The following is a 14,024-nucleotide window of genomic DNA, read 5'->3' on the forward strand; positions in this document are numbered from 1 at the left end:
TGATTGTTAAATTAGTCTATTGAAATTCTCGCAACAGACCGAGTAGAGAAAGACAAGCCCAGTGTCAGATCATAGGAAGCTGTAAGGAAGACCATCGCCTTAACTCTGAAACATCTGTTATCGTTATGGTAAGTTTTGAGTTAGCATTTGCTGAAAATTCTTATCCTTGGTTGTATGATGGGTGCCTGTAGCTGATTATTATGTTCTAAAACGATTTCAAGAGCAAATAAATGCTTTTTATGACAGTTTCTGTCAAACCAGGGACAGTGCCTGATTTTAAGAGGACTTTGTCAGTCGTGAGGGCTACCAAATAAAGGGGACAACCTGTTCTGCCATTAAGCTGACTCTGATGTTCCAAACCTTATAACATTTTAGGCAAAGTCTGCAAAGGCTTGTTAGAATTGGTTGCTTTGGTAGATACGTACTTTTTCTTAAAAGCTGAAAATTACACCTTGCTACTTTGCTTCCCTGGCTCACAAGCAAATAGAGATTTTAGGAATGGTCTGGCTCAGCACTCCTGTCAATATATTTTTACAATAAAAACAATACAAATATATTTCTACTTTCAAACGGACAGGGAACAAACTACAAAAGTGTTGTAGAAGATTGCATAAGAAATTTGCTGACTTTTGCAAAAGATTAAAGAAATCTGAAAACATAGAGATTACTTCCAGACCAAAGTGCCGAATGCATTCTTCTACAATGCAAAAATTAAGATACAAATAAAACTGGCTTACATTGGCGTCTTTCAGATACGGGAAGTACAACGAGTGTACCAAAGTTTTGGCAAATCCACAAAGGGAAAGATGGCATATTTCTTGCTGGTTCATCCATACCCTGGGTACCAGACTCATTCTATATAAATAAGAGGCGCATTCCTATTTTACATAAAGTGAGTTTTGTATCTAGGGCAGGGCCTTCGACACGGGGGGCAGGGGGCAATACCCCTCCCCCTAATAATTTGCGAAAATTGTGTTTGAGGATCTTGTAAGCGCAGCTTGATCTGACACTATTTCGCAAGGCAGATATAGAAAAAGCTTTATTTCTATCCATGCCCCCATCCCTTCCCAATCTAGCTTAGCCGTCTACGGGCCTGACCCAGGGTTCAAAGTTCGTTCAAAGCTTTTCGGGCATAGACAATAGAGTTTATTGCTTTGTTTAGAGTTGTGCTATTGTTCTATTGTTTGTTTTCCGGGCCAAAAATGTAGAGGGGAGCCATAGAGCTTCTTCTATATTGTAAACAAATTGAACGTTTCAGTTGCTTTCTTTTGCATGGCGCCTTAATATAAATATCTTTATATTTTGATTTTTCTACGGTAATGTCTACTTGTTACTTGAGTAGAAAAATTTCAAAAGTAAAGAATTTAAAGTAGTGAAATTTAGCCAGCATTTATTTATTTCTCAGTTATCAAGTGGGCTATTGAGGTCACACATGAATGGAAATGTAAAAACGTAATATTGGTTCATTCAAAGATCTGGTTCTGGCAGAAATTAGCTATGATATTTTAGAATTACCCAGAATAAAAGGTGGGGGTACAGCTCACCTTTTAAAAAATAAAAGGTAGGCTGAGCCCCCTGAGCCACCTCTTCTACATCCCTTGTTCCAGCCCCTTTCTCTAACCATGGAAACAAACACACGTTTTGGAATTAGAGCAAAACAAATTAAAACCAGCTACCTTGTGCGCATCCCGTGCGCGCACTTATACCCTGTGCTCCGTCGCTCACGTTCTCATTTCCTGTTTTGTCGCTGACTGGATTACAATGCTTGAAAATGAGACTTGAATACCCAATCAGTTTCAGTTAACTATTGATCTTTGTTCCATTCAGGGCTGAAGAAATAGCCAAGTGGCATTTGTTTCCCCGAATTAATGTTAAAAATTAGCTCAGCCACCCTAAATTCTAAAATACAGCTTACGTTCAAAATTCAAAAAGTTCATCCTATAGAGAATAATTAAATACTTTTTGAAACTTTTTTAGCGCTCCAAGACTTTTGACCGACAGACATTGTAGCATTGATCATGCACCAGGGTCGCCAGGTGGTATGGGTACTAAGTAGCCAAACCGTTTATGAAAATAGGCCAAATCAGGTCAAAACAGGCCAAATTTATCCATAACACAATGACGTCATCATGCGCAGGCGCAGAAAAAACAAGCTTAGTTTGCAGTATATCCGTTGCCCTTTCCATCAGCAGATTCTGTAAGCCAAACATATTGCGCTTCCTAAGACTTCTTGTACTTCCTTGCTCTGTAATATCTACCTTGCTACTTGGTCGACATAGATTAGAAACTCGAGAAAATAAAGGGTAGATCAATCTCTGCGATTATAAAATCATTAACTATCTATTGTAACTTTTTACAAATGGGTAGATCAATCTCTGCGATTATGAATGCTATTGATTACTAAAAAATTGCCAATTCTATTTTAAAAATGAGTTTGACAAAAGCAAACATTTTGAGTCACACTAAAGCTTCTTGTCAAGCACTCTTCAGAGTATAAAACGTTAGAACGTAGATCGAAAACGTTTACATTTTTGTACCACCAAAAGATTGTTTGCAAATACAATATAAATTATCCATGGGCACCGACACAGGTTGAAAAAGAGGAGGAGGGGGAGCTAAGGGAAACTTTAACAGCCCTGGCAGGAGATTTTGAAAAATCTCTATTATTTTGAAGGAAAATGGGGGGCATGGCCACTCGGCCCCCCATTCGTCGGAGGCCCAGTTATCAAAGGAAATACTCAAAAAGTAGGTCATTCAAATGTTGAAAAAATAAGCAATAACAAAGACTTCACGTCATTAAATGAGAAATTCAGACATTGATCCATTCGGAATGAATCAATCTGATCCATTTGGAATAAATCAATGCCACCTCAAGTGTCTGTCAGATTCATGGACATATTATGATTATCCATTTTATGATTTTATGGGGTTTTAATCTCATTTTCGAACATTCCTTTAGGAGGCCAAAAAATGCCAAAATAAGGCAGGAGACCAAAGGTAAAATTTCGTAGCCAAAAATTCTTAAAAAAGGCCAGATTTCTCAAACTTTGCCTTCCAGTAGGCCAGTTGGCAACCCTGTCATGAACGCATACTATCAAATTCATTCTACGCCAGCCTCTTTCCAGCATGATAGCACCAAATTTGCCAAAAGATTTTTATGTTTTCCTACATTCACAAAGCGAGAAAGAGAATTTTGCGAGTCACCCTGTCAGTAGAACAATGCAGGAAGCATTTAAAGAATAGATGAACACAACAATTTTGTGGGCGATTTAGCTACTCATTCTCCCAGGCACGCCGGAGTCGGGGTGGGGGGGGGGGGGGGGGGGGGAGGGGAGGGGGGGGGCTGTAGTCTCCAAATATTTTCTCCTGAGGCATGCTATTGATATATAACTTTTTTATGGGTCCTATTGACTAACAGAGGTCAGCTAGCTATGTTGTTAAAAACTCGACGTTTCGAGCATGTACTCGTTATCAAGTCATAAATTTATTTGCCAACTATGTTATCGTTATTCTGGATGAAGTACCACACCAGCTAGCTATGTCATGGATTTTCACAAAATTTCGGTATTCTGGGATTTTTTCAAAATTCAACTATTTCTTAACTCTTTACTTAACTTCTTTACTAATCTTTACACGGCATTGGTAACAGTATTTACTTATTGTAAGTTTTCCAGAGGAATGAGGGAGCAATAAGGGGTGGTCGTTTGAGCAAACACGTCTTGCAATGCACACGTTCATCAGTTGAAATAGTGGCAACCTTGTTTAAATTACTACCAAACTTATCAGCGTAATAACTTTATAAGTTAAAATTTTCTGAAGAACTGGAGGGCATGGCAAAATAAAAATGTTCCGGGGGCTGTGTCCACTAGCCCCCTTTATCGTGCAGCAGCCAGGGTTAGTTGTGGATCTGCCCCTGGGTTAGAGTGCATCTGACGTCAGAGGTATTGAGCAGTAAAGGTCAGAGTGACCAACAGAGGTCAGGGTGTCCTTATTTTCGTACACCTGGAAACATTACCTGGTCAGAAATAAGCCCGTAGCCAGGCCTTTGGCGTAGGGGTGGCAAATGCAGGCGAGTTTTGTGTAGGGAGGGGAGCAGGGTGCGGAGAGTTGGTGGAAGCAAAGAAGTGAAATAGTTGTAAAATGTTTCCACTAAATTTCTAATCAGCTAGAAAATTTTTAAGATTACATTTTCAAAATGCGAGACATGCAAGCTTGTTCTCCCTCTCTGTCCATAAAGAACTTCGCTAAGAGGAATCTATCCTTATCTATGCAGCATTTTTCAAAGTCTCTATGTGTTGATGTGAAGCAAGGAGTAACTGCAACTTTTAGAAATTGATTAAAAGGGAGTATCGGCTAGATGAGCTCGCTTTCTGGCCACTTCACATCGAGAGAAGCATTCGAGAGAAGATTTGCACACTGCTTGGAGAAAACACATCAAGCTCCTCGAATGTTTTCTCCAGAACAGAGAATATTTACGCTGCATATTTGTACAGAGGTATCAAGGTCTCGTAATAAAAGCCCTAAACAATTTTCCTTCTGTCAGAGTTATCTTGACTCAAATTGTCATGACAATCCAATGAAAACGACGGAAAAGCCCATTGAGAAAGTTGGAGAGAATATATACGGGTGGCAAACAGCTGGTACTCTCTTGCTCCAGGAGTGGCATTGCCACCCCATGCCACCCCTTGGCTACGAGCCTGGTTAGAAACAAAATATTTAGATAATTTTGCAGCATCTCTTAAAATTTGCAGCATCAGATGTTTTTGCCCTTAGCATTTTTCTATCCAGTACTAGAAATTCCCTACGTTTTTGCCGAGCCGAGAACTACCTTCCTTATAAAGTACTTCCATATAAATAAGCGTGTATTCCAATTAATAATACTGTTGATACAATTAATAATAGTCAACAATTTTTGGCGGTACAGAACTCGAAAATTGCTTTGAATAAAACAAACATTTTACAACATACTACTAAAAGCTTTTTCGTCTGACACTCCTCAGAGTATAAAACGTCTTTTTCTGACATTTTTGTATCAAACATGAACAGGCCTAGTGTATTACCCCCAGCGAAGGGGCCTGGGGGCATGTCCCCGATTTGTTTGAAAACAAGAGAGCTTTTTCAATGTTTTGCTAAATTTCTAGAAGGGGCTTCTGTGCTCAGCAGTTGGTAAATTAAATTTTTGTAACCTTACACAATTTGAATTGCTGAAAAAAATAAAATAGTCCCCACCCTCAGAAATACCTCTTGTACTATTTTTAGAATGATTGCCCTGTGCCCAGCACTCAGAATACGCTAATTTTTTGTCGGAGTCTAGGCATGTTTTTATGTTGTTCTTATTTGGCAAATCGATCCTCAGTGCTCTTTGTGTTCTTAAAACATGAAAGATGCTTTCCAACTCAAAATAAACGATGAGTACGGTACGCTGAACATTTCCGCCGCCTATGAGTAACGGCCTTTTAGCCGGCCTAATATATGTATCTCGGCTAAGTTAAGAAAACTATCGAAAATTACCGGTCATTATGACAACATCGTGGCGTTATATTGCGGACGGAGTCAACATCCTTGCGTCGCTTTTACTTTTCATTATCAATTCTTCAGGTACAAACTGCTTAAAGGTAGTGTCGGGCAAAGCAATGGCAAAATAAAGTATTTTAATAAATTTTGTTAGAGCAAGGGACAACCGCTCCTGTAAGTCCACGTGCTGCGGCATTCCTGGGCGATTTCTCCTCTACATTTTAACTGCAGTGCCAGCTGTTCTGTAGTGTGAAGTTAAGTTTGTTCAGACCAAGCTGTTTGTACCGGTTTTTATACCCTGTGTTTTATGAAGGAAAGGCCCTTATTCCTTCCTAATGTCAAGCTCTAGCTTGGCAATTCTAGAATTTTCATGTCTCGGGGGAAAAGGACAATGTGCGACATCAGTTTTGACAGAAAAAGTGCTACAAGCATTGTCTGCTCGCTATGTGGTGATAATGGTATCCATGGTTTTGGCAAGTAAACTTGAATAGGGTTGATATTTATAACAAAAGATCGGGTGTAACTCAGGATGACTGCCTTTGTGTGTTAAACACATTTATGTAATCCTTGATTCACAAAGCAAGACAAGGGCATTTCATCCAATTTGAGCTCGACCTGTCAATTCTTCGTTTACTCGAAAGCTTCGATCAAGGAATTCTTTCATTTGAATAACAATATAGACTATTGAAAAGCGGAATTCTGATAGTTTTCGTTGGCATTCGAGTTGGTTTTACTGTTGTCTTGCATCGGTCCATAAAAGATTTTGGGCGTAAACACAGGGCTGAGACGTGCTAAAGAAATGGCTTCTACATCAAAAACAGACTGGGTAGGTTTGTCATCGGTGCCTTCTCTAAACACATAGCTTCATGTTTTGAGCACACTTTGGGCATCCTAGATTTGAGATTAAACTTCCACTGGCCGTACGCAGAACATAAGCAAGAGCGCTAGTATTTATAGCAATAATTTGGATGTCATCAGAAGGGCCACATAATTAAAGATTCAAGAAACGAGGCCTAATTTTGTTATTCATTGTGATGAAATGGCACAAATCTAGTGAGTTTGGCTCTTGATACCCCTCGATAAAACAGAGTTTGCGTTTCCAGGTAAATCTATGTTAACTCTTTATAAAGAACACAGAACAGTTTTCCTCAAATAGGATTCTGTGCAAATGAAACACGTTTTGAACAGATCAAGATAAGGTGGGACACACAAGAAAAACAATAGATGACCCTAAATCAAGTCATAATTCCAATTAAACTACAGTATTTCATAAATCTAATGACAAGCTATCATGCCAGTTTGGCAAAGATTTTTATAACTTGCTTCATGGAATTGAGGAAACTTCATAGCAACGAGCCACAAAATTTCGAGCGCGTAGATAGAAAGCCAAGCGGAGAAGTGGATGAGCTTCTAGCCGAGAAGAAAGGAAAAGTGTTTTCCTACTCCTTATTTACTTTTCTTTCTTCTCGGATAGACGGTCTTCCGCGTCTCCAGTCCTATCTTCTATTTCCGCTCTCGAATTTTTTGTTGTTGTTTTCGATCGTGTTTTGTATATTTCCAAAGGTGCTTATTAAAATGTTGGCAGTTACATTCTAATTGTTTCATATTTCCATAACATAGTTAATTATAGTCAAAGATTCAAATATTTGTGATAAATGTGTCTGGTGATTTTTATGAGATTAATGTAATTTTTTGTGACTAATTTGTATGTAAAATGTGACTTTTTCGAGAGCATGCCTGATTTTGAACAGTAGTTCGCGCTTCGAACCGAACTGTTAAGTGCAAGTACTTGATCGAGGGGTAAATCATCCTAAAAAGAGTCTCGTTACCAATGGTGGAAATCTTATTTTTTTGGCTGAAAATTCCTGGAAATCCTTTTGATTTTGAGAAAATCTCGCACGTTATTTGCAAGAGTAAACATCCTCTTGTACTCGACGAAATTGGAATCGAGTTATAACAATCCTCCATATCCCTCCACCATGTCCGTCCGTCGTGTCCGTCCGCCATGTCCATCCGCCATGTCCATCCGCCATGTCCGTCCGCCATGTCCATCCGCCATGTCCGTCCGTCACATCCGCCTGCCATATATTAATATGACATATCTTTTTACTGGCTAAATGTGATAATCAAGAATTTTGAACTTTAACAAAAAGTCCTGTCCGCTGCATATTTGAAATTTCGTAATAAAAGAAGCTCAAGTACCCCAAAAAGGAGGTCATATAAGAAGATGATAAATATGAAAACTTTTTAGCCCTCGTTAAAGCACATGCGATGCTTCACCTACCCCCGAAAAATGTTCAATTTGTAGAATAATAAACTTCAGAAATAAACAAAGGACAATTTTACCGAAGGTCTATCAGAACCCAAACTGTCGAGAAACCCTCTTGCTGAATATTCTCTCTGTTTCTTCTAAACCGAAAATTACTGTTTTATTTGCTTTGGTAATAGTATTTTATCAGAAGAAATAATGATAAATGTCCTGGATATCATCCCAAAAGGGAGACAAAGGCAAATTTGTTTTGCGGGCAGACAGTACAATGTGGTACTCTCCTCTGGAATGTAATTCGACCACTCTTGTATTCGAGTGAATGATTTTAGGGTGTTTAGAAAAACTGCGATGGGACCTAGAGCAAGGGATGAAATCGAATCATGCTTATTTCATTTCCTTCAATTACAACTTATTCAGTATTTCGTTAATCGATTTTATAAATGAGAAATTATCAACCATAACGCACAAAAAATGAAGAATGAACTTTTTAGCGGCGCGAATAGCTAAACTTTTACGATAAATTGAACCTCGTTTGAGCTTAGTGAATCAATCAGTCGACCAATCAATCTATCTCATGGATATATAATGATAACATTGGGTGCTTTATATATCTTCTAATATGAAGTTGCCAGCGGTATATTCGGTTAGTTGGCAGGGGATCCGGTTAAAATATGGTTCCGCCCTTTTATTGTGAAAGAAGAAAATCTATATCAAATAGTAAGAAAATTGATATTCTAGAAGATGGATATCCTAGTATTTTTTTATTATCTATTATTCAGCTTTTCCCAGTTATTCTGGATTTTTTCCTCAAAAAATCCACACTGCGCATCCCTTGAAATGTATTACAGGCAGTGTCAGCGTAATTTGTAGCGAAATGACTTGAATTCTTTCGACACAGTAGGTTGCAATGAAATTTTTCGTTGATTTGCCTCGATTTGAGGCTTGATTTGGTCTCGATTTTCCTGAAAATGACAATTTGTGTTTGTCATCGCCTAATCAATGTTAATCTTTTCATTGCAGGCTACCAAACTGACAAGCGAGCAACTTGAAGGTAAGTTCCGCATTTGTTGTTGAGATCAGTCGCTAATAAACGGGCTAGAACTCATGCTCATGATGAGTCTTGCTCAAATTTGACAAATTCTTCTGATGGAGTTAGTTAGTTAGGTTTTCCCTCTTCTATGGAACTGAAGCCCCGACCCCTCTTGGCAAAACGCAATCGTTTTTAATCCCGATACTGACAAAATCTATATGCCAAAATGACGTTTTACAATGATAAAATTAGCTATTGTAATTTGGATGAAGAGAATTATTTGAAGTTGGGATTTGGATGGCACTTAGTGCTTTCTTCTTGGGGTACGATGCTCTCTTGATTGAAATGAAAGAGAGAGTTTCTCTTATTGGTTACAACTGAATGAGACTAGTCCATCCGAACACGTTGTTATAAATTTGATACGACTGGCAACACCCAAACTGGAATCAAATTTCCAAGTAGAAATCCGGGGGAATACAACATCTGCTCTATAAGAGGAAAATAAATGTTTTCTTGGAAATAAAATCGAATTTTATTCCAAAGGAGATAAAGACTCCAATTTTGTCATTCCGCTTCGTTTTCTAGTCAGAAGGTCTTAAAAAATTAATTTATTAGGTCTTTTCCCATCGTTTGAATGCATTACTGCTAGATATATGTACCTGCACAAATGACACTATTTTAATTTCAAGTTTTTTATATTTCACGTTTTTATAAGGAACCCAGTCCAAGTCCTAGTTTCTTAAGTTCCTTATTTTTCTATCTCTGTGCCCTGAAAAAAGCACGACTCATCAAAGCCAACCAAATGCGGAATTTTACTGTGAATTTTACTTTGCTTCACTGAAATTCTTTCTCTTCGAACTAAGCGTTGCTGTGCCCAAATGCAGGGCCGCCAATTGCCCCGTTTTTGCAAGGACTTCATAGCCCATAGTCCATGCTTGTAAATATACTCTATTTTGGCCTATTTAGACGTCCCTATGGCTTTGTTTCCCGTGATCAATCTTTTTTATTATCAAACGATAGTGCACGGTGCCTCTCCAACTATTGCATGCTTCCTACTGTACTGGAAAATTTGCAGGTTTTGCTCATAATGTTGCAAAGCTATTCGCTAAGCAACCTTTTGGCGATAAGTTTTCATATCATCCTGTTTTAGAGCCATTTTGCTTGGCATGCATGCCACAAACCACTATCTCCACATAATTGTTTGGTGTGCGAGATTTTAGATTTTGCTTTAGCGAGCAATTTGGCTCAAAACCTTTCCTCTGGAATAGGAATGATATCCATCTAAAAGTTTTATATTTTTTTTATCTCCATTCATTGATAATTTTGTTTTGTCACGTTCACATTACACTTGAAAGGTTTATAGATTAACAAGAGCGAATTCAAATCAGCTGCTCAAGAATGCTTCACTGAGGCCTGAAACTAGTAAATGTTCAATTTTGTCCAGCATTGGATGCTTGATAATGCTAATTGATTGAATGAATATCGCTTACTTTCTACTTGTCTGCTTAAAATCCTGAAATGTGTTCAGAGCAACGGTAAAACAAAGTACCATCTCAGAGAAACAAAATAAAATTGTTTTCTTTTATTTAGAGTTCAAGGAGCATTTTGAAATGTTTGATAAAGATGGCGATGGTACAATTACAACAAACGAACTTGGTACAGTAATGAGAAATCTTGGTCAGAATCCTAGCCAGGACGACTTGAAACAGATGATCAGTGAAGTGGACGAAGATGGTGAGTACTCTTCAAATCAATATTCACAACTGAATACTGTGGTCGTGAATATTATATTGTATGTATACTGTGTGAATATTGTATTTTATGTATACTGTGTGAATATTATATGTATACTCTATTCGCATATCGTATTGTATGTATGCTGTCTTGCTGTGTAAATATTATATATATACTGTATTTAAAATATTGTATTGTATGTAAACTGTATGAATATTGTATTGTATGAATACTGGGTGAATATTTTATGTATACTGTATTCTCATATTGTATTGTATGTTAACTGTGCAAATGTTGTATTGTATTTACACTGTGCGAATATGGTATGTTTACTTTTCTGTATGTATACTGTATTCACGACGAATCTAGGGATTTCAAAAGAGGGTTTTATGTGCTATAATTTAAAGAAGCTCAATTGTTAGTCTTCAGGTCTTGCACCTTCTGTGAATCTTTGAATTTCTAAGAAACAAAGCTTTGAGGAACTTTTGCTAATACCGAAAAAACATTTAGAACTTGAAAATTCAATCCTGACATGCAATCATTTTTTATATCTACTTCCGTTTCATTGACAAAAAAGAAGGCCTTGAGAGAGAAACAAAGTTAAAAAATAAAAAGAAGAAATCATGGTTTCTTTCGACTAGTGTTCAGTTCTTTCCAGGCAACGTCTAACACATCCTCTCGAAAATCCTTTTATTGATATATATATTTTAATACCAAGTCGTTTTTCTAGGTGGAGGTAGTTGACTACTTTAATTCCTTGTCCATAGTTTTATTAAAAGATTGCGAGAAAAACGGGCAGAGGCAATTACGCTCACACTTTCTGTAATATCTATTCTTTCTAATGGATACACAAAACCTGTTCTTACCTTTCATACAACTTTCCACAAAGTTGATGTTCTGAAATATTCCTTGTAGAGTAGATGGTTTTTAAGGCAATGTAAAAGCAATTAATTTTTCACATGTTTATATATTGTTAATATTTGTTTGTCATCCAAGCAAGGACAACCATATAGATTTATCATAAATAAATTGATTGATGGCTTTGGTACAAAGCTTTTGTTGTCAGTTAAGGTACACATCTTGTGACGAAATCCGAAGTGCCTGTAAGGTATCCTGTTACTCTTGCATTTACTTATTTTGATAATGAAAGTTACATTTTTATTTTCTTCAAAGGAACTGGAGATATCGACTTTGACGAATTTTGTACGTTGATGGCACGTATGATGGGACTTGACGGTATGGATGAGGAGCCCGAGGCTGAAGAGAGTCACAAAGAGGCTTTTAAACTCCTTGATCAAAGGGGAACTGGACAAATAAGTTCCACGCATTTCAAGGAAATACTTGGGAGTATTTCGGAGAAACTGTCGCAGTCAGAAATTAACCAGATAATAGAGGAGATTGACCCCGATCACGATGGAAAAATCAACTTTTCGGGTACGCATTCATTGTTTGGCGCCTTGCTAAAAGCTTCTCTTATGTCTTTCCATTTGCCTAGAACATTGATGTAGTTACGTTTGGTCAGAAGTTCACCAGGTGCTGGTCAAATTGAACAATAAAGACATTGAACGTTTGCTGAAATAATACAAAAACCAAGTTATTAAGCCTAACCTTACAATTATTCTTTCGCTCTCATCATATTTGCTGGGTAAAAATTGATTTATATATTGAATACCGTCATTAAAAAACATTTACGTAAAAATCTCACAAAGTAAGGTTTCTTCTCTTCTACGTCATTAAGGTAACCAATAGTTGGTTTGGTAATTGGTTCAGGTGACTTTTTTTAAAAGTGTAAAATGGCTTTCTTCGATGTATTCCACTTTACATTCCAGCAACCAGGATAGATTCGTTAGCGGGCAATATATCATATTGGAGGCCTTGACATGAAGCTCTGGTTTCTTGAATATGTTCATTTGTTCTTTCAATCACACCCAGCATTACTTGCTTTAAACATAGTCAGGTCCTTGATCGTTTCCGAATGACTAGAAAAACTGGGTGGAGTATTAAGATAAAATGGTTCCCCTTTGAAAAGCTGTGTAAGGCACAATAATTTTGCAGACTTTGAGGGAGGGGGGGGGGGGGGTTCCCGTGTATTAACATAACGTCTTATTATAAAACTTTTCTTATTGTAATATAATCTGTTGGCCATTGTGTTGTTTATAGTCATTTATAGTGCTTAACATTTACTTCCGATTTATCTTGTTATTTTAGATTTCTGCAAGACGCTGGTCTTTTAGAGCTGCTGTTGCAAATCAGGCATTATTTAAGGAACTCTTTACTATTTTCTTTAGTTTACTTATGTAACTATATCATTACGACTTTTTATCCTGCATTTGAATGTATCATTTTTCAGTATGTCAAGTCTGTTTTACTTTTCCACGCTTCTTCAGGTGTAGCTCAGGGTGCTCGTGGGTGCTCAGCTCCCTTGTTAAAGTTAATAAGATGGGCGTGACCTGCATGTTTCTTCTCCCCCATTACCTTGCTGTTAGCGCCGTCCACTGCTCTGACCACATAATCAAAAGCTTTCGAATGAAAATGTTCTCAAAGTCAGTACCAACAGCAGGTGCATACACTGGAACTTTATAAAAAGAAGACATCTAACTGGTATTAAGATCGCATCAAATGATTCCAACCATCACACCATTTCCTCCCAGATTTTCTTGAAAATTTCACTAGGGAAAGGTATCAGAAAAAGTTAAAATTCTTGAATGTTTGATCATCTTACTCTAAACGGTTCTCAAGTTCTACATATCTTTAAATTGTATGTTAATAATGTTTTGCTATATAAATCGGCTGTTTTGAAATTAATTTTTTCATACGGAAGGATTTTTTCATTTTTTCCGGGAATTTCAGCTAAGTGGAAGAATAAAAGAAAGTAATAAGAAAAAAGGAGGAATCCGGAAAGATTTTCCAAGAATTTTGAAGCAAATTGTGGAAAAGAGATAAACAAATTTGAAAGGGTCGTCCTCAGTCAGACAGGGAATTCTCCTTTGCATAATTTGCATAATCTATAACCATCACAGGGCCGCCGGACGCAGGTTTGAGATGGGGGGGGGGGGGGCAAAAGGAATAAAAAGGGCACAAACATATGTTTTTTCGTAACATTGGTTTCTGTCAAAATAGGACAGCTTTCATGGTAGTTCAGAAATTTAGAAAAATATAACACAGTGTATATGGCTATGTGCTCCATTTAGGAGTCACACATTCTTGGGCAACCTTAATTGTATACACTCTTTTTTTTATAAGAATAATTTTAAAAGAACACGAGCCTTGAAATTGGTCAAAAGTTCAGAACAAATTAAGAACAAGCTGAGGCTGAGCTTCTGCAAAATGCAATTTTGAACAACGTTCTTTTCTCAAAATCGAGGATTTTTAGCGATGTGGGGGTGCTTTTTCAGTGAATATTCAAATTTGTCAGCAAATTAAGGCTGTCTCACTCACATTGTTGGCAAATGAGGCCTGAACACCTCCTTAGAGCGA

The 14,024-nt window shown here is 37.4% G+C and overlaps 1 protein-coding gene across 2 annotated transcripts; it reads left to right on the plus strand.

The window, feature by feature from the left end:
- On the plus strand, positions 1-12,899 carry LOC135688111 (uncharacterized). Of its 2 annotated transcripts, none has more exons than XM_065204821.1 (5): positions 1-128; positions 8,804-8,834; positions 10,404-10,547; positions 11,721-11,981; positions 12,756-12,899. In XM_065204821.1, the coding sequence occupies exons 1-5, from the start codon at positions 126-128 to the stop codon at positions 12,779-12,781; spliced, it is 465 nt and encodes a 154-aa protein (XP_065060893.1). In that variant the 5' UTR covers positions 1-125; the 3' UTR covers positions 12,782-12,899. The 2 variants fall into 2 exon arrangements, with proteins under 2 accessions (XP_065060893.1, XP_065060892.1); XM_065204820.2 differs by lacking the exon at positions 1-128 and adding an exon at positions 6,095-6,340.
- The last annotated feature ends 1,125 nt before the right edge of the window (positions 12,900-14,024 follow it).

Source organism: Rhopilema esculentum, unplaced genomic scaffold, assembly GCF_057945365.1.
Source record: "Rhopilema esculentum isolate cy_ngs unplaced genomic scaffold, ASM5794536v1 HiC_scaffold_36, whole genome shotgun sequence".
NCBI classification, from domain to species: Eukaryota; Metazoa; Cnidaria; class Scyphozoa; order Rhizostomeae; family Rhizostomatidae; genus Rhopilema; species Rhopilema esculentum.

Coding starts and splice junctions, on each gene's coding strand:
- LOC135688111 (XM_065204820.2), top strand. CDS start 6,314: ATGGCTTCTACATCAAAAACAGACTGG. Junction 8,835..10,403: donor GACAAGCGAGCAACTTGAAG/GTAAGTTCCGCA, acceptor TCTTTTATTTAG/AGTTCAAGGAGCATTTTGAA. Junction 11,982..12,755: donor TGGAAAAATCAACTTTTCGG/GTACGCATTCAT, acceptor TTGTTATTTTAG/ATTTCTGCAAGACGCTGGTC.